Genomic DNA, 26,382 nt, shown 5'->3' on the forward strand with positions numbered 1-26,382 from the left:
CCTGAGAGGTCACCTTGGTGTAGCTGATGAGTAAAATGTATACTGATATATAGTAAGAAGGGATAGGGCAGCAAATCATTACTGAATTGTAGGAAGACCAATACACGCTGCCATACTGATGGAAAATGCTTCACGGCTCTCAGAAAAAAAATCATACAATCCAGAAATTAAACAGCACTTTAAACCAATCAGCCTAGATGACACACACACACACACACACACACACACACACACAGAACATGGTAACTGTTTCACTGCTCTTATAAGATAAAAACATTAGAATTAATGCGAAAAAAAAACACCTCCCGCCCTTGCTCACAACGAGCACAATACATCATACACTGCTGGCCATTAAAATTGCTACACCACGAAGATAACGTGCTACAGACGCGAAATTCAACCGACAGGAAGAAGATGCTGTGATATGCAAATGATTAGCTATTCAGAGCATTCACACAAGGTTGGCGCCGGTGGCGACAGCTACAATGTGCTGACATGAGGAAAGTTTCCAACCGATTTATCATACACAAACAGCAGCTGAGCGGCGTTGCCTGGTGAAACGTTGTTGTGATGCCTCGTGTGAGGAGGAGAAATGCGTACCATCACGTTTCCGACTTTGATAAAGGTCGGATTGTAGCCTATCGCGATTGCGGTTTATCGTATCGCGACATTGCTGCTCGCGTTGGTCGAGATCCAATGACTGTTAGGAGAATATGAAATCGGTGGGTTCAGGAGGGTAATACGGAACGCCGTGCTGGATCCCAATGGCCTCGTATTACTAGCAGTCGAGATGACAGGCATCTTATCCGCATGGCTGTAACGGATCGTGCAGCCACGTCTCGATCCCTGAGTCAACAGATGGGGACGTCTGCAAGACAACAACCATCTGCACGAACAGTTCGACGACGTTTGCAGTAGCATGGACTATCAGCTCGGAGACCATGGCTGCGGTTACCCTTGACGCTGCATCACAGACAGGAGCGCCTGCGATGGTGTACTCAACGACGAATCTGGGTGCACGAATGGCAAAACGTTATTTCTTCGGATGAATCCAGGTTCTGTTTACAGCATCATGATGGTCGCATCCGTGTTTGGCGACATTGCGGTGAACGCACACTGGAAGTGTGTATTCGTCATCGCCATACTGGCGATCACCCGGCGTGATGGTATGGGGTGCCATTGGTTGCACGTCTCGGTCACCTCTTGTTCGCACTGACGGCACTTTGAACAGTGGACGGTACATTTCAGATGTGTTACGACCCGTGGCTCTATCCTTCATTCCATCCCTGCGAAACCTTCCATTTCAGCAGGATAATGCACGACCGCATGTTGCAGGTCCTGTACGGGCCTTTCTGGATATAGAAAATGTTCGACTGCTGCCCTGGCCAGCACATTCTTCAGATCTCTCAACAATTGAAAACGTCTGGTCTATGGTGGCCGAGCAACTGGTTCGTCACAATACGGCAGTCACTACTCTTGATGAACTGTGGTATCGTGTTGAAGCTGCATGAGCAGCTGTACCTGTACACGCCATGCAAGCTCTGTTTGACTCAATGCTCAGGCGTATCAAGGCCGTTATTACAGCCAGAGGTGGTTGTTCTGGGTACCGATTTCTCAGGATCTATGCACCCAATTTGCAGAAAATGTAATCACATGTCAGTTCTAGTATATTTGTCCAATGTCTTGGTGTAGCAATTTTAATGGCCAGTAGTGTATATAGAACATTTACGAAAGAGCATTGTGATATCGTAACATACTTGTTGTTGTTGTTGTTGTGGTCTCCAGTCCAGAGACTGGTTTGATGCAGCTCTCCATGCTACTCTAAGCTGTGCAAGCATCTTCGTCTCCGAATAACTGCTGCAACCTACATCCTTCCGAATCTGCCTAGTGTATTCAACTCTTGGTCTCCCTCTACGATTTTTACCCTCCACGCTTCCTTTCAATACTAAAGTGGTGATCTCTTGATGCCTCAGAACGTGTCCTACCAGCCGATCCCTTCGTCTAGTCAAGCTGTTCCACACATTCCTCTTCTCCCCAATTCTATTCAGTACCTACTCATTAGTTACGTGCTCTACCCATCTAATCTTCAGCATTCTTCTGTAGCACCACATTTCGAAAGCTTTTATTCTCTTCTTGTCTAAACTAGTTATCGTCCATTTTTCACTTCCATACATGGCTACACTCCATACAAATACTTTCAGGAAAGACATTTAAATCTATACTCGATGTTAATAGATTTCTCTTCTTCAGAAACGCTTTCCTTGCAGTTGCTAGTCTACATTTTATATCCTCTCTACTTCGACAATCATCAGTTATTTTGCTTCCCAAATATCAAAACTCATTTACTACTTGTGTCTCATTTCCTAATCTGATTCCCTCAGCTTCACTTGATTTAATTCGATACATTCCATTATCCTCGTTTTGCCTTTGTTGATGTTCATCTTATATCCCCCTTTCAAGACACTGTCCATTCTGTTCAGCTACTCTTCCAGGTCCTTTTGCTGTCTCTGACAGAATTACAATGTCGTCTGCAAACTTCAAAGTTTTTATTTCCTCTCCATAGATTTCAATTCCTACTCCATTTTTTTTTGTTTTCCTTACTGCTAACTCAATATACAAACTGAATAACATCGGGGATCGGCTACAATTCTGTCTCAGTCCCTTCTCAACCACTGTTTCCCTTTCGTGCCGCTCGACTCTGGTTTCTGTACAAATTGCAAATAGCCTTTCGCTCCCTGTATTTTAACCCTACACCTTTAGAATTTGAAAGACATTATTCCAGTCAACGTTGCCAAAAGCTTTCTCTAAGTCTACAAATGCTAGAAACGTAGGTTTGCCTTTCCTTAACCTATCTTCTAGGATAAGTCATATTATCTCGCGTGTTCCAACATTTCTACGGAATGCAAACTGATCTTCCCCGAGGTCGGCTTCCACCAGTTTTTCCATTCGTCTGTAAGGAATTCGTGTTAGTGTTTCCCAACTGTGACTTATTAACGTGATAGTTCGGTAATTTTCACACCTGTTAACGCCCGCTTTCTTTGGGATTGAAATTATTGTATTCTTCTTGAAGTCTGAGGATTTTCGTCTGTCTCATACATCTTGCTCATCAGATGGAAAAGTTTTGTCTTGGTTGGCTCTCCCAAGGCTATCAGTAGTTCTAATGGAATGTTGCCTACTCCCAGGGACTTGTTTCGACTTAAGTCTTTTAGTGCACTGTCAAACTTTTCACGCAATATCGTATCTCCCATTTCATCTTCATTTACGTCCTCCTCCATTTCCATAATATTGCCCTAAAGCACATCGCCCTTGTATAGACGCTCTATATACTGCTTCCACCTTTCTGTTTTCCCTTCTTTGCTTAGAACTGGTTTCCATTTGAGCTCTTAATATTCATACATGTGGTTCTCTTGTCTCCAAAGGTTTCTTTAATTTTCTTGTAGGCAGTATCTATCTTACCCCTAGTGCTATATGCCTCTACATCCTTACATTTGTCCTCTAGCCATCCCTGCTTAGCCATTTTGCACTTCATGTCGATATCATTTTTAAGACTCTTGTATTCCTTTTCGCCTGCTTCGTTAACTGCATTTTTACATTTTCCCCTTTCATCAATTAAATACAATATCTCTCTCTTACCCATGGATTTTTACTATTCCTCGTCTTCTTACATACCTAATCCTCTGCTGCTTTCACTATTTCATCTCTCATAGCTACCCATTGTTCTTCTACTGTATCTCTTTCCACCGTTCTTGCCAATCGTTCGCTAATGCTCTCTCTGAAACTGCCTAGGGCCTCTAGTTCTTTCAGTTTATCCAGGTCCCATCTCCTTAAATTCCCACCTTTTTGCAGTTTCTTCAGTTTTAGTCTACATTTCATAACCAATAAATTGTGGTCAGAATCGACATCTGCCACTAGAAATGTCTTACAATTTAAAATCTGCTTCTAAAATCTATCTTGCGATTATATAATCTTTCTGAAACCTTCCAGTGTCTCCAGGCCTTTTCCACGTATACAATCTTTTTTCATGATTCTTAAACCAAGTGTTAGCTATGATTAAGTTATGCTCTGTGCAAAATTCTACTAGGTGGCTTCCTCTTTCATTGCTTATACCCAGTGCATATTCGCCTACTACTTTTCCTTCTCTTCCGTTTTCCTACTGTCGAATTCCAGTCTCCCATGACTGTTAAATTTCCGTCTCCCTTAACTATCTGAATAATTTCTTTTATCGCATCATACATTTCTTCAATCTCTTCATCATCTGCGGAGCTTTGGCATATAAACTTGTACTATTGTGGTAGGCGTGGGCTACATGTCTATCTTGGCTGCAATAATGCGTTCAGTACGCTGTTCGTAGTAGCATATCCGCGTTCCTATTTTTTAAATTATTATTAAACCTACTCCTGCATTACCCTTATTTGATTTTGTATTTATAACTCTGTATTCACCTGACCAGAAATCTTGTTCCTCCTACCACCGAACTTCACTAATATCCTATATCTAACTTTAACCTATACATTCCCTTTTTAAATTTTTCAATCTGCTAGTCTGGTTAAGTGATCTGACATTCCACGCTCCGATCCGTAGAAAGCCAGTTTTCTTTATGCTGATAATTACGTCCTCCTTAATAGTCCCCGACCGGAAATTCGAATGGGGGACTATTTGACCTCCAGGATATTTTATCCAAGAGGACACCGTCATCATTTAACCACACAGTAAAGCTGCATGTCCTCGGTAAAAATTGCGGCTGTAGTTTACCCTTGCTTTCAGCTGTTTGCAGTACTAGCACAGCAAGGCTGTTTTGGTTGATGTTACAAGGCCAGATCAGTCAATCATCGAGACTGTTGCCCTCTGAAACTACTGAAAAGGCTGCTGCCCTCTTCAGGAACCGCACGTTTGTTTGGCGTCTCAACAGATACCCTCCATTGTGGTTGTACACCTACGGTAGGCTATCTGTTTCGCTGAGGCACGCAAGGCTCCCCACCAACGGCAAGGTCCATGGTTCATGGGGGAGGCGTAACATAACATAGCTATCGCAAAAAATTCCCTCGCCACCATAACGATGTCGTCTCCTTAGTGTGCGTTAAAAGACTGAGAACGCGAGAACCACCCCTACATTGCCTCCTTCAACTCTCACAGAAGTGGAAATGGTTTTCTAATCTGTTCTTAGAATCTGTCGCCGATGGTACACAAACAATTCCACCAAAGTCAGATGGAATGCTTTATTCAGTGAATGTATTTTTCCGTCCCTGGAACAACAACGAAATGCCGGAGAACTCTCCAGAAAGCTTTTTCTAATGTACACTGGTCACGGGCTGCGGCCGCAGACTGCCGCAGCTGAGAGCAAAGACTTCGAACAGCCGTAGCCAGAGGAATCATCTCTGGACGATCACATGGCTGGGCGGTCATTGCTATCGATGCTGACAAATGCTACACATACACAATATGTCGCGACTCCAGCAGGTCACAGAACAAAATGAGATAAGTGACAGGTATCCGGACAAAGGTGACCGCATGTTTTTTTGTCTAGAAGTGCAGCTGCAGCTGCCAATGGGACATGCCCGACGCCGCCAGCAGTGGCCTCAAAAAGCGCTCGCAGTTCTGAAAGAGAGGAAACATTTCAGTGAAAGAATTGTATTTAATGTCAATGCATGTCGTACAAGCGAGCATAAATTAAAAAATCCGCTAAAACCCGACAATAACAAAAATCTTGAAACTACCTGGCAGATTAAAACTGTGTGCCGGACAGAGACTCGAACTCGGGACCTTTGCCTTTCGCGGGCAAGTGCTCTAACCAACTGAGCTACCCAAGCACGACTCACGCCCCGTCCTCACAGCTCTACTTCTACCAGTACCTCGCCTCCTACCTTCCAAATGTTCGCAGGAGAGCTTCTGTGAAGTTTGGAAGGTAGGAGGCGAGGTACTGGCAGAATGGTTAGAGCACTTGCCCGCGAAAGTCAAAAGTCCCGAGTTCGAGTGCTGTGAGGACGGGGCGTGAGTCGTGCTTGGGTAGCTCAGTTGGTTAGAGGACTTGCCCGCGAAAGGCAAAGGTCCTGAGTTCGAGTCTCGGTCCGCCACACAGTTTTAACCTGCCAGGAAGTTTCATATCAGCGCACACTCTGCTGTAGAGTGAAAATTTCATTCTAGAAACAAAAATCTTGTTTCACCATGAAGAGTAGCAGTTCATATTCTTTTAGTTTTATGAGCAAAATCGGTATAGTTTTTTTTTAGTTTGACTACAGTATACATTTCACATCTTCCCCCCTCCGCGTCCCCACCTCCCATTATTCTGTGACATACAATGTCATGAAAAAAAAGCTACAGCCTGTTGCCAATTACAGATGAGCAAACTGCAGAGGTCGGAGCTCTATAGCGATACATCTGACAGGTGTATTAACTTATCTCATGGCTCCCATCCATGTCCATTCTGCACAAAATCGAAAAATATTCCACTTTATTGCTGCAAAAACTACCCATTACTGCACAATGTCCTTGTTATTTAGAAACTTTCATCAGAGCAAAGAAAAAGTGAGAATTAAAATTCCAATGAAAAAAATTAAAAAGCCCGAAAACACATAGAACATAATGAAACTGTTCCAACTTATCGACAAGCGCCGAAACGAAGATGAACACGAGATTAGAGAAGGCTAGAAGGCTGTGAGACGACTTCAGCCAATAGGCCGCTGACTAGGACCGCATCACAACAGGAGCGGCCCTCTACAAGAAGAGAATACAAGCGCCACTCCTGCCAGTACTAGACTGGCACTCACAGACCAGCACAGTAGTAGACCAGCACTACAGTAGTAGTTAGTTATCCATATCCATTCCTTACGTGGACACTGCACATAGTGAAAGGCTGACTGTTTGCATTTCGGCCATCGCTTCCGACACATTCTTATAAATACAAAGTTAACTATTGTAATTTTGTTTATTTGTAATAAATACTATTAATTTAATTTGCTTCAATTGTTGAATATCTATCCGAGAAAGCAGCATCCTTTAGGCACCCTATAAGAGTCGAGTGGGCAGGACCCCACATTCGCCGGCCGGAGTGGCCGTGCGGTTCTAGGCGCTAGAGTCTGGAACCGTGCGACCGCTACGGTCGCAGGTTCGAATCCTGCCTCGGGCATGGATGTGTGTGATGTCTTAGCTTAGTTAGGTTTAAGTAGTTCTAAGTTCTAGGGGACTGATGACCTAAGATGTTAAGTCCCATAGTGCTCAGAGCCATTTGAACCATTTTTGAAAATTTATTTGCTTTTGTACATGTTTTGCTTGCTTGCCTAGTCTGTTTGTTGCATTTGTATCTTCCAAAACCCCCACCCCTCCATCTTGCCCCCTGCTCAGGTGCCACAGCCGCAAGTATTAGATGCGACACAGTTAATGCAGATGTTTCAGTTCCAGACGCAACAGATATCTACTCAACTCAACACGGTGCAGCAGATACTGGCCAATGCTGCGCACCCAACAGAACAAGTACCCCCTACTATAGCTGCTATACCACATTTTCCATGAACAAGATAAGCAATGGCTCGAGTGGTTGTCACAATTTGAGGCGCACCTCTTCGCTCACAATGTACCAGGTACTGTGAAACTGCAGTAGGAAACGCAGTGCTCTGCCTCAACAACAAACTCTTGCCTAACGCCACTCCGAGTGAACTGTCTTATGAACATCTGGAGGACTCTTTAACTAACTATTATGAGCAACAAGTGAATGTGGTAGCAGCTAGGTATCAATTCCTTAATTGCAAAAACGGTCAGAACAAACTTATCGTTAGTGGGTAACAGATTTGCCGGATATGACTAGGAAATGCAAATTCATTGCAATGCTTCATATTCAGATGCTATGTTGCGCGATGCAATCGTGTACAATGTACCTGATATCAAACTCAGAGAACACATTTTGAAACAGTTGGCCGCCCAGTGTGGCCTTACGGTTCTAGGCGCTTCAGTCTGGAACCGCGTGACCGCTACGGTCGCAAGTTTGAATCCTGCCTCGGGCATGGATGTGTGTGATGTCCTTAGGTTAGTTAGGGTTTAAGTACTTCTAAGTTCTAGGGGACTGATGACTACAGATGTTAAGTCCCACAGTGCTCAGAGCCATTTGAACCATTGAAACAGTCTGATCCATTTTTTCAGCAAGCAAATACTAGAGCAGTGTGATTCCAGTGCCTTGTCCGCTCATAAATCTGAGCAGCTAGCTACTTGTCGTGTTGAGTCCCTTGCTTGCGATCTCCCCATTTCGCAACGGCGGCTTGCGCTAGCCACGCTGAATTAACAACACTGTACGTCACGTAAGCAGTTCGCTAAACATGTGGCTACACAGGCGAATAGAATTAAGAGTTGCCCTCGGTGTTATTCACTACACAAACACCAAGACTGCCCCTCCCGACAAGTTCAGTGTTATGTTTGTGGTAAGAAAGGACATGTACAATCCGTACTAATGTTTGCAACAGAACAAACATAAGAATTAGACCCCCTCAAAAAAATCTAGTCACAAGGCCCACGTCATTAATGCAGTATATTCCAAACCTGCAACAGGCAAGCGCGCAGTTTCTTCAGTTATACGCCAGTCAAACAACGTTTTTGTTCATTTACTTATTTGTGGGAAACGTGTGAAATTCCGTTAGATACGGGTGCCCCTGTCACATTGCTAAATCGCCACACATATGAACTGTTAGTTCTCCCCATGCCTGTCAAAACTAGCATGTAACTGACCGCTTATAACGGACAAGACATTCCCGTTCTCAGAACATGTACTTTGTCTGCCAAGTATCGGTCGGATACACGAACAGTGACTTTTACAGTGCTATAAGCACGCGAGTTTGAGAAGTCACTAAACCCGCCCAAAGATGTAAAAAACCCATGCATGAGCAGCCCCTATTAGACGGAGAGGGTCCGACAGCTGATCAGTTCCAGTTATTCCACCAGGAGGAGGTACACAGATCGTGTTGTCTGTAGTTCAACCATGTCTAGACGGTCAATACCGCGGTTCGATCGCCTCCGCATTGTTACTTTGTGTCAGGAAGGGCTCTCAACAAGGCAAGTGTCCAGGCGTCTCGGAGTGAACCAAAGCAATGTTGTTCGGACATGAAGGAGATACAGAGAGACAGGAACTGTCGATGACATGCCTCGCTCAGGCCGCCCAAGGGCTGCTACTGCAATGGATGACCGCTACCTACGGATTATGGCTTGGAGGAACCTTACAGCAAAGCCACCACGTTGAATAATGCTTCTCGTCCAGCCACAGGACGATGTGTCACGACTCAAACTGTGCACAATAGGCTGCATGATGCGCAACTTCACTCCCGACGTCCATGGCAAGGTCCATCTTTGCAACCACGACACCATGCAGCTTGGCACAGATGGGCCCAACAACATACGGAATGAACCGCTAAGAATTGGCATCACGTTCTCTTCACCCATAAATGTCGCAAGTGCCTTCAACCAGATTATCGTGGGAGACTTGTTTGGAGGCAACCTGGTCAGGCTGGACACACTGTCCAGCGAGTATAGTAAGGCGGAGACTCCCTGTTTTTTTCGGGTGGCATTATGTGGGGCCGACGTACGCCGCTGGTGGCGAGGCATCCGTCTTCATGGACGACAATTCGCGCCCTCATCGTGCACATCTTGTGAATGACTTCCTTCAGGATAACATCGCTCGACTGAAGTGGCCAGCGTGTTCTCCAGACATGAAGCCTATCGAAAGTGCCTGGCATAGATTGAAAAGGGCTGTTTATGGACGACGTGACCCACCTACCACTCTGAGGGATCTACCCCGAATCGACGTTGAGGAGTGGGACAATATGGACTAACAGTGCCTTCATGAACTTGTGGACAGTATGCCACGATGAATACAGGCATGCATGAATGCAAGAGGACATGCTACTGGGTATTAGAAGTACCAGTGTGTTCAGCAATCTGGACCACCACCTCTGAAGGTCTCGTTGTATGGTGGTACACCATGCAATGTGAGGTTTTCATGAGCAATAAAAAGGGCGGAAATGATGTTTATGTTGATATCTATTCCAATTTTCTGTACATGTTCCGGAAATCTCGGAACCGAGGTGATGCAAAGCTTTTTTTGATGTGTGTATTATATTCGCTTCATACCGTTTGCTGCACAAATCGCAGCTTCATTGCGTCGCTTGCGTGCCAAGAATGTCTCCTTTGTTTGGACAGATGAGTGCCAAGTACATTTTCAAAAACTTAAGGATGCATTGCTCAGTGATCGATGCTTAGTTTACTTTGACCCTGACAAACCAGTTGTATTGCAAGTTTACGCTTCCTCTTACGGAAGCGGTGCAGTGCTTTCGCACAAAATTGGTGATAAAGACAGGCCTGTTGCGTTTGCTTCAGAAGTGTTGTCCAAAGCTCAGTGTAACTATTCACAAACTGAGAAAGAGGTATTGGCTATTGTGTTTGGTGCCACCAAATTCTACCACTATTTGTATGGCAGAAAATTCTACTTAGTAACATATCACAAGCCTTTGCAGTTCTTGTTTCATCCTGTATGAACTGCCCAAAAATTGCAAAGATGGGCTTTGTTGTTGTTTCAATACTAGTACGAGATTATGTATCGTCCGACAGCTCAACTTGGTAATGCGGACGCGCTTTCACGTCTTCCGATTGGTCCCGACACAGACTTTGGAGGATTCTGAATTGCTTGAATCTTTTCTGCTGAACTGTAGGAAACTTGCACAGGCCACGGAAGCTAATTCAGATTTGAACATTTTGTTAACATATATTCGTACATCTTGGCCTTGTTCCTTGCGTAGCATGAAGAACTCTGTAGTGAGCCAATACTTTGCATGTAGGCATAGCCTAGCTGTACAGAAAGGTGTGATTCTTGTACAAAGTGACAGTGGACAGTTACGTGTGTTGATCCCTATAGCTTTGCAAAAGGAAGTGTTGCAATTACTTCACCAAGGACACTGGGGGATTGTTCGTACGAAACAGTTAGCTCGTCGACACTGTACGTGGCAGGTATGGACGACCCGTAAATAGAACAGATGACGTCACAGCGTCACGCATGTGCGGAAAATCAGTCCGCTCCTCCACAAACATTCTCTGCTTGGCGTAAGTTACAATCGCCATGGCAACGTGTGCACATAGACTTTGTAGGACCCTTTTGTAACACCCGTTGTTTGGTTGTGGTCGACTAATATAGCAAGTGTCCTTTTGCTGTGCCAATCAACTCCACAACGTAATGTAGCACAATTCAGGTGTTGTCCTCTATTTTTTGCCTAGAAGTTTTACCTGAAGTAATAGTGTCAGACAACGGACCTCTGCCGGCTGCAGTGGCCGAGCGGTTCTAGGCGCTACAGTCTGGAGCCGCGCGACCGCTACGGTCGCAGGTTCGAATCCTGCCTCGGGCATGGATGTGTGTGATGTCCTTAGGTTAGTTAGGTTGAAGTAGTTCTAAGTTCTAGGGGACTGATGACCACAGCAGTTAAGTCCCATAGTGCTCAGAGCCATTTGAACCATTTGAACAACGGACCTCAGTTCACGTCAAATGAATTTGAAACATTCTGTGGACACAATGGCATTCAGCATCTAACTAGTGCACCGATCCGTCCACAATCAAATGGCGAAGCGGAACCTTTCGTCAGAACCTTCAAGTAGCAGATGGCCAAACTTCACTCCGCACGCACCAGGAATCAAGCAATGCAACTGTTTCTCGCCTCATATCGTTCGCACCCACGAGACGGACCATCACCGGCGGAACTGCTTCACGGCTGCAGCCATCGGACACTGCTTCACCTGTTCCACCCTCCTCAGCACCCGGCGCCGAAGAAAGGCCGCAAATATCGCTTCGCGCCGCATGATAGTGTCTTTTACAGGGTTTCTAGCGGCAGAAGATGACGGGCGCGAGGCGCGATAGTCCATCGACTTGGCGCTTGCATGTACCTAATTTCAGGCTCAGATGGCTTGCAGTGCCGACATCAAAATTAACTTCGTCTCTGTCATGTGCACGATGATCTTGCAGTGTCTCTTCCCCTAGAACGTTAGACTTTTTTTAGTCCTAAAAGTAAAACCTAAATAACGGCGATTGGATATTGACCTGCCATAGTCCCATACTCCGGACAGAAGACGGAGTTACATTCATTGCGCGTGCCCTTCTGGTCGTATTCTGGGGGACGTTCCCGCCAGATCGCAGGCCCGGTGGCGGGGTACAACCAGAAGCTTGACAGTCTCCTGCATCCAGTCCCACGAGGCGCCCACCCTCCTGCTCCTCCCACCGTGGTCGCACGCCCTACACGACGACGGTCAGTCACTTTGAGGGGTGTGTGTGTGGGCGGGGGGGGGGGGGGAGGAAGGTTCCGGCGTATCGACAAGTGCCGGCACGAAGATGAACAACACAAGAGCAGAGAAGGCTGTGAGACGACGTCAGCCAATACCCCTTTGACTAGGACCACACCACCACAGGAGCGGCCTCTACAAGAAGAGAATACAAGCGCCCCTCCAGCCAGCCTCATTGTGGTGGCGTGGGAATTTTCTTTAATTTCTGATGAATAATACATTTTGCTCCGTTGTGGGGAAGGGGGTGTGGTGTTTTTTTTCATGTTAATTTCTATGTATTTCTCTTCTGAGAGTAGTGACACATTTACCATAATCTGCTTGTGTGCACCTGTGTGTGTGTGTGTGTGTTTTGAATCATCATGGCCGATCGGTTTCGAGTGGACTTCATTTTTGGATTCTATGATTGTTTTTATGAGAGCAGTGAAGCATTTACTATGATCTGTGTGTGTGCACACCTGTGTCTATATATGTATGTATTTCAAGTATCAAGGCTATTTGGTTTCGGGTAGTGTTTAATTGCTATATTATATGATTTTTTTTTCCCGAGAGCAGTGAAGCATTATCTATCAGCTGTGATAGCTTGTATTGTGGCCTTCCTACAACTCAGTGAGGGATTGCTGCCCTATCCCTTCTTACCATCTTACTCATCAGCTACACCGAGGTGAGCTATTGGGGGCAGTGCAATAGGGCGAAGTTGTTGAGAAGTAAAGAGAGCACCGTTTATTTGATTTTGAGTACCATTGCTCCAGGATATCTGTTGAGTAGAGCGTGCATGAATGCAGCAGTAGGTGTCTGTAGCGAACTCTGTCAAACAGCGAGACAAACAAGCGGTCAGTAGAGCGATAGTGGTGGATGCACAATGTCGTCTTCCACACTTTGGATTGACCAGCCATTCCAGAAATACGAACAGCTCTAGCACAGGCAACAGTCTCTATCAGCTGCGAAATGCATCTTCAGTCCGTCCCGCTGCATCACCATTATTTGCTGAAATCACCTCCTTCCATTCCTCTTCCATTTCTCATATAGGACGCTATAGACACAGACCTCAACTGTATACTTACAGGTAATACACTTATTAAACTCCTCTCTGTCCACCACCAACATCTCGTCAGTTTAATACATTTTCCCCAAAAATAAATATAGTACCTTCGACTCTAGCCTTTTTCCTTCTTATTTGCAAATGGAGCTGAGAGTTTTATTTCGACTCGTAGGTAAAGGGATCATCGTATCTACAGTTACAATTTATTTTGAGTATGTCTGCTACTAGTTTAGGTGGTATTGTAATCTTTTTCCAGTGGGATAACACCAATTGTATGACATCATCAATGTTTGAAGTGTATTGCGATTTCAGACGCTCCTCGTGTAGTGCATATAGATGTGTAATTAGGAGCGATCTTTATGATTAATCTCGTATTTAGGACCGATCTTTATCTCAGTTTACTACCCACCTAAGCTACTACTACTACTACTACTAACCTAAGCTTCCTCTCCTGCAGCCAGATAGGAAATGACTGTTTCTCTGGGTAGAGGGATGTACTTGGGCTTTCCACCCAGAAGGACTGGGGTTCGAGTCCCAGAAATGGCATCCGTCATTTTGAATTCCCCGCCTATTCATGGGAGGGGGGGATGGGACATCAGCAGAGCCTTGAGACAAAATATTCCCGTCATTTTCTTGATGTGTCCGCCAAAATTCGAAACTAAGCCTAAAATTCAAAATTCCCACGAAAATTCGAAATTCCCGCCTATACGATATCATAGTATGGGGGAGGGGGAGGGAAGAGCGGAAGTGGGAATGGAAGGTTAGGAGATGGCTAATTTGCGTAATTAATTTGATTAATTTCCATAGTTCAACTGTGATGTTACTACATCTAACCGGTCTTTAGACTGAAGACCACAACAATAATAGCAGCAGCGGCAACAAAATTAACAAATCCAGGAGAGATTTGTCACGAAGAGAACGAAAAAAGGTTAATTAATGCTCTACAAATCGGAACAAGGGCAATTGGAAGTCTGAAATGAAACTTTTTTAAAAATTGTGTTTTGTCCCGCTCACTGCACATGTTCGTTGGGCGGGGTAGGGGGGGGGGGGGGGGTAGGGGGTGGGCTGTCAGCGGTAAAGTTCTCCGTTCTTCAGCCAAGTAAATTAAAAGAATGTGTAATGAGAAATCGAAAGAAAATTTGAGGCTGTTTTTATTTTAAATAAAATCAAAGATGGAAAAAATATAGGAAGCAATGCACTTTCACTTAAACTCTTGAGGACCTGCACTACAGTGAGAAGTATTGTTGGAGGAGAGAGTATGTTCCATAGGGTTGAGAGGTTTGGGTGAAAGATAGGAATCTGTTAGGTAGGAAAAACGATGCAGATGATAGGCTGGTTCGTTGATTTGGGGGAGGGGACCTAACAGCGAGGTCACCAGTCCCATCAGGTTGGGGAAGAATGGGAAAGGAAGTCGGCCGTGCCCTTTCACAGGACCTGTCCCTACGTTTGTCTGAAGCGATCTAAGGAAATCATGGAAAACCTAAATCAGGATGGCCAAATGTGGATTTGAACCACTGTCCTTCTGAATGTGAGTACAGTGTGCTAACCATTGCATCATCTCGCTCTGTAATGGAGATGATAGGTAAGTGTTGGGGCAATTTGTGGGAAATACAGTCTGTGGGAAAGACAGAGGGTGAGGAGTACTATGTTGTGTGGGTAGGGCAGCTGTTACAAGAGGAAAGGAATGGGAACAGATGGAGAAGGGAAGGAAGAGAAGAGCACTGATGTGGAGTGCGATAGAGGAGAGAGAGCTAAAGTTCGTAGGAGGGATAAGTATCAGGGTGAATTTCATTGTCTGGCAGTGGTAGCTGGTTGAAGATGCATTGGGATAAGATATGGAGTGTTAGGTGTAGGGATTCAGGGATATATTTGTGAAGACGCAGCAGCACACCAGGGTTGGTGATCACAGGAGAGAGAATGGTGTAATTGGAATCTAGTTTATGGATAGTACAAGAGATATGGAGATGTTCGATGTAGATGATGCGTGGTGGGAATTTGATAGATGGTAGAGCATCCAGGTGGGATAACTCGAAAATCGATTACAACACGCTGTATCTCACGGACCAATAATGTAACTTTACACACTACCATGTTATACAATACAATTTGGAACCCTCTCGTGACAGTGGACTGCGAACATGTAACCATGAACAATAAAGATGTTGAACATTAAACGCTGTTTCTATTTAGAAAGCTATAAGAGTTTTCACATAAAAATTCGGAGGCATTGCTTTTCAGAATAGCTTCGTCACTTGGAAACGGTACAACGTATCGAATTTTTTTCTTAACAATTATTTCTCAGCACAACCTATCCTGTAACACCCTAACAAGCTTTCCAGACTGTTTCTGACCACCATGTATATGCTTTCCATTTTAATTTATTGCCCTGTACTCTATCATTTTACTGGCAGCTACGCCCACAGATGCAGACAGCACATATAATGCACACATCTCCTCTGCCCCCTTTTCTATCCATTTCCTCCTCCTCCTCTCTTTCTCTTCCTATCTATTTCTTTCTCCATCTCTCTGTCTATTTTCTTCCCCTCCCCCCTGCGTGTTTCCATCTCCTTCTCCCCCTTTTCCTTGTCTGTCTTTTCCTCAAAACTCTCTCTATCCATCTCCTTCTCCCACATCTCTTTGTCCGTATCCTTCTCAACCTCTTCTTGTCCATCTCCTTCTCCCAACTCTCTCTGTCCATCTCCTCCTGCCCCTCTTCAATTATCTTCTGCCCACTGGTCCTCTCCAGTTACTTCCTACATCTTCCCCTCCCTGTCTTTCAGACCATCTCCTACTTTCCTCACTCTGACTGTCTCATCATCCCTCCTCTCTGACTGCCTTCTCCTCTCCCCTCTTCCTTTTCCACCTGTCCACTAGCGCTCTCCAGCTTCCACCAACCTCTTACCATTGCCCCTCCTCCTCCCTCTCTGAGCATCTCACCCATCTCTCTGGCCATCCCCTCTTTCTTCCTCCCTCTGTCCATCTTCTCATCCCTCCTCTCTGTCTGTACATCAGCCCCTCCCCCTATCTGTCCCTCTTCCTGTCCTCCTCCTCTCTGTCCATCTCACCCTTCCCCTATCTCTTCCTATCTCCTCCTTGTCATCTCTCTGTTTATCCTCTCCTCCAACCTCTCTCTGTTCATCTCCTCCACCCTCCTCTGTTTTTCCTGCAGCCCTCCCCTCTATGTTTATCTCAGTCTTCCACTTCTATCTGTACATATCCTCATTCCCCTCTCTGTCTGTCTAGTTCCTCCTCTCATGTCACTCTGTCCATCTTCTACACCCATCTCTATTTGTCCAATTCACCCTCCTGCCTCTCAGTATTCATCTCCTCCTCCGATACCTCTGTGCTCAGATTTACCCATCCACACAATATTACCTTCATAACACACCTGTTGTTCAGGGCAACCAGGTCACAGCAACATCAATCCTTTTCATCCACAATACCAGCCCTGTGGGAGATAGGTGGTTTGCAGTACTTCCCAGATAATAAGTGGTATGTGTAGGAAATTTAGTTGACATCAGTCAAGTGATCTATGACTCACACAACACACACGCACACACGCACACACACACACACACACACACACACACACACACACACACAGAGAGAGAGAGAGAGAGAGAGAGAGAGAGAGAGAGAGAGTGAGAGAGAGAGAGAGAGAGAGAACGAAAGATTCATTTTTATATATGCAAATGATTTCCATCTCGTTTTCAACCTGGGGATATATAACCCGCCACAAATCTTAAAAATCTCATCTCTGAAACGTCGAATTTCCTTTCGTCTAATCTGTATATTATCTGGTTCTTGCTGTCGTATTTTAACTATGGCACTGCCAGCATCCCACAAACTTTGTGTGTGTGTGTGTTGATTTCTGGATTTCACCTCTTAATATCCTATTAATTGCACCACACATTCCTTGAAATTACTTATGTTATTGATAAACTTCAGTCTCTCGCAGCAAGATACTTTATAACCTAAGTTACTGAAATGACATACTTATTCTATGATTTCATCATTTGCAAGTGTTTCATTTCTCAGATATTGTTTCCATTAAAAGCCCCATAATTAGGTTAAAATCTTTAGCCATGTTCTTTAGCCTAATCACGATATGTTGAGGATATGATGTTGAATAACAGTGGAGCAGTTAGGTACACGCTTGATCTATTTATATTTGGAGAGAACATCTGGAAGAATGTGTGAACTCGGATTGTCTGGGGCGCCTGGTACTCACTGGGCATGTAGTAGGCAGCGCACCCGCACCGCTGGACAGTGAAGTTGGCCAGGCACTCTGTAATGCAATTCTCCTCGCTGTAGTAGCGGAAGAAGTAGAGGCTGCGCTCCGACGAGAAGTAGCAGCGCCGGCCGTCGGGCGAGTAGCTGTGCAGCGCCTCTGACGTCATCATGACACGCGGCTGCACGCTGACCACCACGTCGCGGTCGACCGGGATGCGGAAGAACTGCGTCTTCATGTTGGGGAAATCCCCCGGGCTATGCAGCAGCATCTGTCGGAAAACAGCACCAGTCCCTTATTTCTTGTTTCACTGACTTTTTCTCCAGCTTTTATCTTTATTAGGCTTGGCTGTCAGTAACATGTTTTCTGAAGGCATGTTGCCTACTGTATGGATAATGCTGATGGTGTTCCCCTGCCTAAAATATTTTGGAAGTTAAATAGTCCTCCATTCGGATCTTCGGGAGTGATCTACTAGGGAAGAGGTGATAAGGGAAGAGTAGCGTGGAGAGCTACATCGAACCAGTCTATGCACTTAAGTTCAAAACAGCAAGGACTGCACAAGAGTTGAAGAACATGAAGGGGAGGCTTCAGTCAGGTGAGAGAGACAGTGTTGTAGCATGTCCCTCCATGTTATTCAGTCTGTACACAGAGCAAGCAGTAAAGGAAACTACACTTTTTTTTTTTTTTTTTTGAGTCATCAGTCTTCTCACTGGTTTGTTGCAGCCTGCAACGAGTTCCTCTCCTGTGCCTACCTCTTCATCACAGAGAAGCACATGCAACATGCATCCTCAATTATTTGCTGGATGTATTCCAATTTCTGTCTTCCTCTACAGTTTTTGCCCTCTACAGCTCCCTCTAGCACCGTGGAAGTCATTCCCTGATGTCTTAACAGATGTCCTATCCTGTTCCTTCTCCTTGTTAGTGTTTTCAACATGATTCATGGCAAAACTTCCTCATTCCTCACCTTATCAGACGACCTAATTTTCAACATTCGTCTGTAGTGCAACATCTCATATGCTACGATTCTGTTCTGCTCCAGTTTTCCCCATAGTCCATGGTTTACTACCATATAATGCTGTGCTCCAGACGTCCATTCTCAGAAATTTCTTCCTCAAATTAAGGCCTATGTTTGATACTAGTAGACTTCTCTTGACCAGGAATGCCTTTTTTGCCAGCGCTAATCTGCTTTTGCTGTTCACCTTGCTCCGTCCGCCATTAGTTATTTTTGCTGCCTAGGTAGCAGAATTCCTTAACTTCATCTAATTCGTGACCATCAATCCTGATGTTAAGTTTCTCGCTGTTTTCATTTATGCTACTTTTCATTACTTTTATCTTTCATTGATTTACTCTCAGTTCATATTCTGTACTAATTAGACTGTTCTCTCCATTCAGCATACCATGTAATTTTTCTTCACTTTCTCTCAGGATAGCAATGCCATAAGCAAATCGTATCATTTATATCCTTTCACCTTGAATTTTAATTCCATTCTTCAACCTTTCTTTTTATTTCCATCATTGCTTCTTCGATGTACATTGAATAGTAGGGGCGAAGAACCACATTCCTGTCTTACAGCACTTCTTCTGAGTCATCCACTCTCATTTCCTCTCGGCTCTTGTGCATATTATATATTACCCCTCTTTTTTTTGTGGTTTTAGGGCGCACAACTTCAATGGTCATTAGCGCCCATATTACCCCTCTCTCCCTATAGCTTACATCTATTTTTCTCAGAATTTCGAACATCTTGCACCATTTTACATTGTCAAACGCTCTTTCAAGGTCGACAAATCCTATGAACTTGTCTTGATTTTTCTTTAGTCTTGCTTTCACTATCAACCGCAACTTCAGAATTGCCTCTCCGGTGCCTTTACCTTTCCTAAAGCCAAACTGATCGTCATCTAACACATCCTCAATTTTCTTTTCCGTTTCTCTGTACATTATTCTTGTCAGCAACTTGGATACATGAGCTGTTAAGCTGATTGTGCCATAGTTTTCGCACTTGTCAGCTCTTGCAGTCTTCGGAATTGTGTGGATGGTTTTTGGTCCCGAAAGTCAGACGATATGTCGCCAGACTCATACATTCTATACACCAACGTGAACAGTTGTTTTGTTGCCATTTCCCATACTGATATTAGAAATTATGATGGAATACTAAGCCGACGCATAATTAGGAGCTAATTTTCGTGAAAGACACTGCTTATTAAAGAAATTATGCTGGTTCGCTTTAAGAATTAAGATTAGTACTCCGTAAGTGGTGACAGCTTTTTTTACCTGACCAGGTAAGAGGTTTAAAATTGTATTCATCCTTCTGAATGTCCGCCCCCGGTAGCTGAGTGGTCACCGCGACAGAAAATCAATCCTAAGGACCCGGGTTCGATTCCCGGCTGGGTCGGGGATTTCGATTCCCGGCTGGGTCGGAGATTTTCTCCGCTCAGGGACTGGGTGTTGTGTTGTCATGATCATCATCATTTCATGCCCATCGACGCGCAAGTCACCGAAGTGGCGTCAAATAGCAAGACTTGCACCCGGCGAACTGTTTACCCGACGGGAGGCCCTAAGCACACGACATTTATTTATCCTTCTGAATGGCGAAGCTCACGCTACAGAAAGAGTTGCTCGGCGCCTTTATCAAGATAGTTCTCGACAGAGTCCGACTCCATCACCTAGCATTTTCCATACAATTAAGCAATGGCTTCGAGAAGGGTACCTTCACTGTCAGCAGGCGCGACTGCCGTGTTGCTAGAAGACTCCGCACCCCCGAGTTGTAAGTGATTGTATTGCATCACGTTGAAGAGAACCCATTAAATATTACACGAGCAATATCTTTAGCTATTCATGATTGGAAATGTAGAACAGATGAGGTACTGGGTCACGCCTAATCAGTTATTTGCATAAGTGGTCGCGAAATGATTGCAGCATGGAAATGATACGTTTCCGGACATGGGTTCCAGTTCGGAATATTATCTATTCACTCCCCTCTACAAATACTAGAAGTTTGTAACGGGTATTTCGAACACCCTGTATATCCGTTTTGCCGATGACATTGTAATTGTGTCAGAAGAGGCAACAGATATGGTAGAGCAATGGAACAGAACGAATAGTTTTTAAAAAACTGAGTCATTTGTTTTTCAGTCCCAGTTGCACAATTTCTTACAGCACGGCTATTTTTGCCGCCCCCCCCCCCCCCCCCCCCCCCCCGCGGATCATCTTCAGATCTGTGGGGACTACACATCACAATACAACCATTGTGGAACTGTGAGTGAAAAATAAACAATATATGATTTTTATTTAAATATCAATACAGTTAATGAATTCTCTCGCGACGAACATGTCGGCTGTAGTGGGAGTGGTTTGTGTCTTGTAAAGAGTTTATAAGATGAATGACAACAAACGCAAAATAATGGTAATGGAACAAAGCCAAACTAAATAAAGTGATGCCGACTGAATTATAGTACGTAATGATGCCCTAAAGTTATTCTATAAGATTTACTATTTCGGGAGCAAAATAAGTGATGGTGACTGAATCGGACAGGATATAAAACGCAGACTGGCAATAGCAAGAACAAGTGTTTATGAAAAAGAGATATTTGCTGACATACCATACAAATTTAAGTGTTAGAAGTTGAGCTTGTACAGAAGCGAAACGCTGACGATAAACAGTCCATACAAGAAGAGGTAGGCCGGCCGGTGTGGCCGTGCGGTTCTAAGCGCTTCAGTTTGGAACCGCGTGACCGCTACGGTCGCAGGTTCGAATCCTGCCTCGGGCATGGATGTGTGTGATGTCCTTAGGTTAGTTAGGTTTACGTAGTTCTAAGTTCTCGGGGACTGATGACCTCAGAAGTTAAGTCCCATAGTGCTCAGAGCCAAGAAGAGGTAGCTGGGTGGATCGAACAAATTAGAGGAGTTATTGAATAGAATTGTGGAAAAAGGAGATCGGTTGATAGGACACATCCTGAGACACGAAGGAATCGTCAGATTCGCAATGGAAGTATGGGGGATAAAAAGGGTAGAGAGAGAGACAGAGCTTAGAATACAGTAAGCCGGCTAAAACGGATGTAGGTCACAGTAGTTTTGCTGAGAGGAAGAGGTTTGCACAGGATAAATTAGCGGGGAGAGCTGCAACACAATACTCTCCGGACTTAAGACGACCACAACAAAAACAGCAACGTATCCAACCTCTCCCGCACCACCAGTTCTCCCGATATTTGGTTGAAAAGAAGCGAGCGTTCCAATGGGCAGGGCATCACACAGTCCGCTCTACTGTTTGGGGTAGAGGAAAAAATAGCTCCAGTTCATTGATCTCGGACAGGATGTTTGGGAGGTTTCCGTTAGTTGTGTAAGGTTAAGGCTGGAACTGGAAATATCCTCTGCCCCACTCCCAGCTCGTCAGGGCTTTGCCGATAATCGAGCTCTGCAGTGAATCATATCTGGAAACGGTCCACTCAGCCATTGTAGAGGAATACAGAGATTGGAATACATTCAGAAAATAATTGAGGACGTAGGTTGCAAGTGCGGGCCGCATCAGACCATTCAGAAGACTGATGACAAAAAAAAAACCTTCATTAACCTACCTATCCCATCTTCAGCATTTTCCTCGAACACCGCACTTCAAAAGCTTCTACTCTCTGCTTCACTGTATTGTTCACTGTCCATGCGTCACTTGCGGAAAAGTCTACACTCCACTCGAATACTATGAAAAATCTTCCTAAAAATGAAATTTATATTTTATACTAATTTATTTCTCTTTTTCAGGAAAGCTTTTCACGGTATTGTCAGTTCCCATTTATCTGCACTCATCATCAGTTAGGTTGTTCCCCAAATAGTAAATTAGTCTATTACTTTCACAATGCCATTTTCTATTCTAATGCCCTCAGTGTCACCTAATCACCCTCACCCCGTCGTACTTGTTTTAGTTTATTTGATCTTCATCTTTTAAGTTACTATCAGGATACTATCTGCTGTGTACACCAGTATCGCCACACATATGAAGCTCATGAACTGGAAACTATTCATGCTCCCGCCACGAGAAATGGTTCAAATGGCTCTAAGCACTACGGGACATAACATCTGAGGTCATCAGTCCCCTTGACATAGAACTACGTAAACCTAACCAACGTAAGGACACCACACACAGCCATGCCCGAGACAGGATTCGAACCTCCGACCGTAGCAGCAGCGCGGTTCCGGACTGAAGCGCCAAGAACCGCTCGGCCACAGCGGCCGGCCCGCCTCGAGACCTTCAAACAGTTCGCTCTATTTTCCTAGACAGTTGTATTAGCTGCCACAGGACTACTTTCCTCTTTCCCAAAATAGAACGCAGTTTGACATCGTTCCGCCGGCCACGGATAAATGGAAACGCACAGCCACATTCGGCCAGAACGGACAAAGAGAAGAGAAGAGGCTTCACGTGTGGGGAGAAGCATCTCAGTTGACTTACGATGCTACTGTACTAATAAACTTTACGAAACACAGAAGTATCTGAAATTGTTGGGTGACACATGTCCGTAAAAATAGTAAAAAGATAAAAAAAGTTGCAATATTAAGCCTATAACGAAACTTATGGTCAAATATGCTCTGTGCAAAATTCTACCAGGCGGCGCCCCTTTCGTTTTTTCCGTTAAAAATATTCACCATCTCTGAAATGTGTCGCACCGACACTAGAAGGCCAGCGCAAATGATACAAAAGTGAGGGAACTCGCCGTTACAGACGACTCAATACCTAACTTCGAAAATGTCCGTTAATCGGGATACCTCTTCGATTAATAAGTGAGAGGAGATAAAAGTAGCGGTATTAGGATGTCAAAGAACTGTAAGTAGGCTGTTTAGGTTTTTATGTTGGTAATGCCACGTAGCGCTCTGTATGAAAATCACTGACTGCGCTGTGTGTAGTCTGTGGCTGGTTGGCACTGTTCGAATATTCGCTATTGTAGCGTTGTGCAGCTGGAGGTGAGCTGCCGGCAGTGGTGGATGTGGAGAGAGAGATGCCAGAGTTTTGAGCGGACGATCTGGACGTGTGTCCGTCAGAAAAAGGAAATTTGTTTAATTGGATGTCAAAAATTATAAAATGACTTTTGAACGCTATTAAGGTAGATACATTGTTTGTTTATTGTTTTTTTTTTTTTTCAAAATATTTCGTCTGCTAACTATGCCTATCAGCAGTTAGTGCTTTCAGTAGTTAGAATCTTTTATTTAGCTGGCAGTATTGGCGCTCGCTTTATTGCAGTAGTTTGAGTAACGAAGATTTTTGTGAGGTGCGTGATTCTTGAAAGGTATAGGTTATTGTTAGTCAGGGCCATTCTTTTGTAGGGATTATTGGAAGTCAGATTGTGTTACGCTAAAAATATTGTGTGTCAGTGTGGTGATGATCAGAATAAGTAAAGAGAGAAATGTCCTAGTACGTTCAGTTTTACCAGCTGTCTTTGTATCAAATAACGTAGAACTTTACTAGCACAGTCATTTACAATTTTTCTAAGGGGACGTTACAGAATTAGAGGATAGCGAATAGATACTATAAGAGCGAAGGAAACGGAAGAAAGAAGCAAAGACAGTCTGAAGAAAAGTTGTACGAGATGCATTCAAGTTCTAAGGCCTCCAATTTTTTTTCTCCAGACTGGAAAGAGATAGAAACATGTGCATTGTTTTAAAATGAGGCCGCATTCATTGTCAATACGTCCCAGAGATGGCAGCACCATACGGCAGATGGAATTTTACCGCCAGCGGCGAGAATGAGAACTGTTTTAAATACTTAAAATGGCGACGTTTTCCTTACTTGAACAGCGTGAATTTGCGTGGTGTGAAACAAATTGAAATTCATCGGCAGTTGAAGGAGACATGTGGTGATGGAGTTATGATGTGTCAAAAGTGCGTTCATGGGTGCGACAGTTTAATGAAGGTAGAACATCGTGTGACAGCAAACCGAAACAACCTCAGACTCGCACAAGCCGGTCTGACGACATGATAGAGAAGGTGGAGAGAATTGTTTTGGGGGATCGCCGAATGACTGTTGAACAGATCGCCTCCAGAGTTGGCATTTCTGTGGGTTCTGTGCACACAATCCTGCATGACGACCTGAAAATGTGAAAAGTGTCATTCAGGTGGGTGCCACGAATGCTGACGGACGACCACATGGCTACCCGCGTGGCATGTTGCCATGCAATGTTGACGAGCAACGACAGCATGAATGGGACTTTCTTTACGTCGGTTGTGACAATGGATGAGACGTGGATGCCATTTGTCAATCCAGAAACAAAGCGCCAGTCAGCTCAATGGAAGCACACAGATTCACCGCCACCAAAAAAATTTCGGGTAACCGCCAGTGCTGAAAAAATGATGTTGTCCATGTTCTGGGACAGCGAGGGCGTAATCCTTACTCATTGCGTTCCAAAGGGCACTACGGTTAACAGGTGCATCCTACGAAAATGTTTTGAAGAACAAATTCCTTCCTGCACTGCAACAAAAACGTCCGGGAAGGGCTGCGCATGTGCTGTTTCACCAAGACAACGCACCCGCACATCGAGCTAACGTTACGCAACAGTTTCTTCGTGATAACAACTTTGAAGTGATTCCTCATGCTCCCTACCCACCTGACCTGGCTCCTAGTGACTTTTGGCTTTTTCCAACAATGAAAGACACTCTCAAATGGTTCAAATGGCTCTGAGCACTATAGGACTCAACTGCTGAGGTCATTAGTCCCCTAGAACTCAGAACTAATTAAACCTAACTAATCTAAGGACATCACAAACATCCATGCCCGAGGCAGGATTCGAACCTGCGACCGTAGCGGTCTTGCGGTTCCAGACTGCAGCGCCTTTAACCGCACGGCCACTTCGGCCGGCAAAGACACTCCGTGGCCGCTCATTCACCAGCCGTGCTGCTATTGCCTCAGCGATTTTCCAGTGGTCAAAACAGACTCCTAAAGAAGCCTTCGCCGCTGCCATGGAATCATGGCGTCAGCGTTGTGAAAAATGTGTACGTCTGCAGGGCGATTACGTCGAGAAGTAACGCCAGTTTCATCGATTTCGGGTGAGTAGTTAATTAGAAAAAAAAATCGGAGGCCTTAGAACTTGAATGCACCTCGTATGTGTGTACGTTTACTTGTCTACTGCTTTCTTTTACCCATCTAAACCTAGACTGCACTTTCGTGGTAGGTCATAAGGTTACAGATGCCGTCATTAACGACCGATGTAAATCTGTTCCTGACCTTCCTTAGATGCATGTTTGCTCATGCGCACGCATAGCGTGCCACTTGCAGCCATGTACGTTAGATTACGGGGCAGTCGTTGCCCTCGACCTCGCGCGGCGACAGACACACTAATTGGCATCCTCGTCCAGTCACTCTGTCACGCAAATGGTTCAAATGGCTCTGAGCACTATGGAACTTAACTTCTCAGGTCATCAGTCCCCTAGAACTTAGGACTACTTAAACCTAACCAACCTAAGGACATCACACAAATCCAGGCCCGAGGCAGGATTCGAACCTGCGATCGTAGCGGTCGCGCGGTTCGAGACTGTAGCGCCTAGAACCGATCGGCCACTCCGGCCGCACTCTGTCACGCATATTGTGGCTATTTCGATCATTGCAGACAAAAGCTGTAAAAAAGCTTTAACATGACCACCGCCGCATACTTAACTTCATGTGCTTGGCACCTACAGAAATAGCTCATCTTCAGTACTTTAACAATCCCGAGGCATAAAGGACGTTAAACAGTAGCACAAAGAAAATAATGTAGAAGCTAACTTAAAAATAAAGTTACCTGGAGAATAGGACACTTGACTCTATTTCTAAACGTTCCTACGTTCAAATTTATTCAGTCTTATTGA

The 26,382-nt window shown here is 44.7% G+C and overlaps 1 protein-coding gene across 1 annotated transcript in view; it reads right to left on the reverse strand.

Moving 5' to 3' along the window:
* LOC126191050 (pickpocket protein 28-like) overlaps positions 1 to 26,382 on the reverse strand; it is a 298,445-nt gene that overhangs the window by 100,797 nt on the left and 171,266 nt on the right. Inside the window, exon 7 of the mRNA XM_049931762.1 lies at positions 17,565 to 17,835. Coding sequence (XP_049787719.1) covers positions 17,565 to 17,835 — 271 coding nt within the window. The remainder of the gene's footprint in view (positions 1 to 17,564; positions 17,836 to 26,382) is intronic.

Source organism: Schistocerca cancellata, chromosome 6 (assembly GCF_023864275.1).
Source record: "Schistocerca cancellata isolate TAMUIC-IGC-003103 chromosome 6, iqSchCanc2.1, whole genome shotgun sequence".
Classification (NCBI taxonomy): Eukaryota; Metazoa; Arthropoda; class Insecta; order Orthoptera; family Acrididae; genus Schistocerca; species Schistocerca cancellata.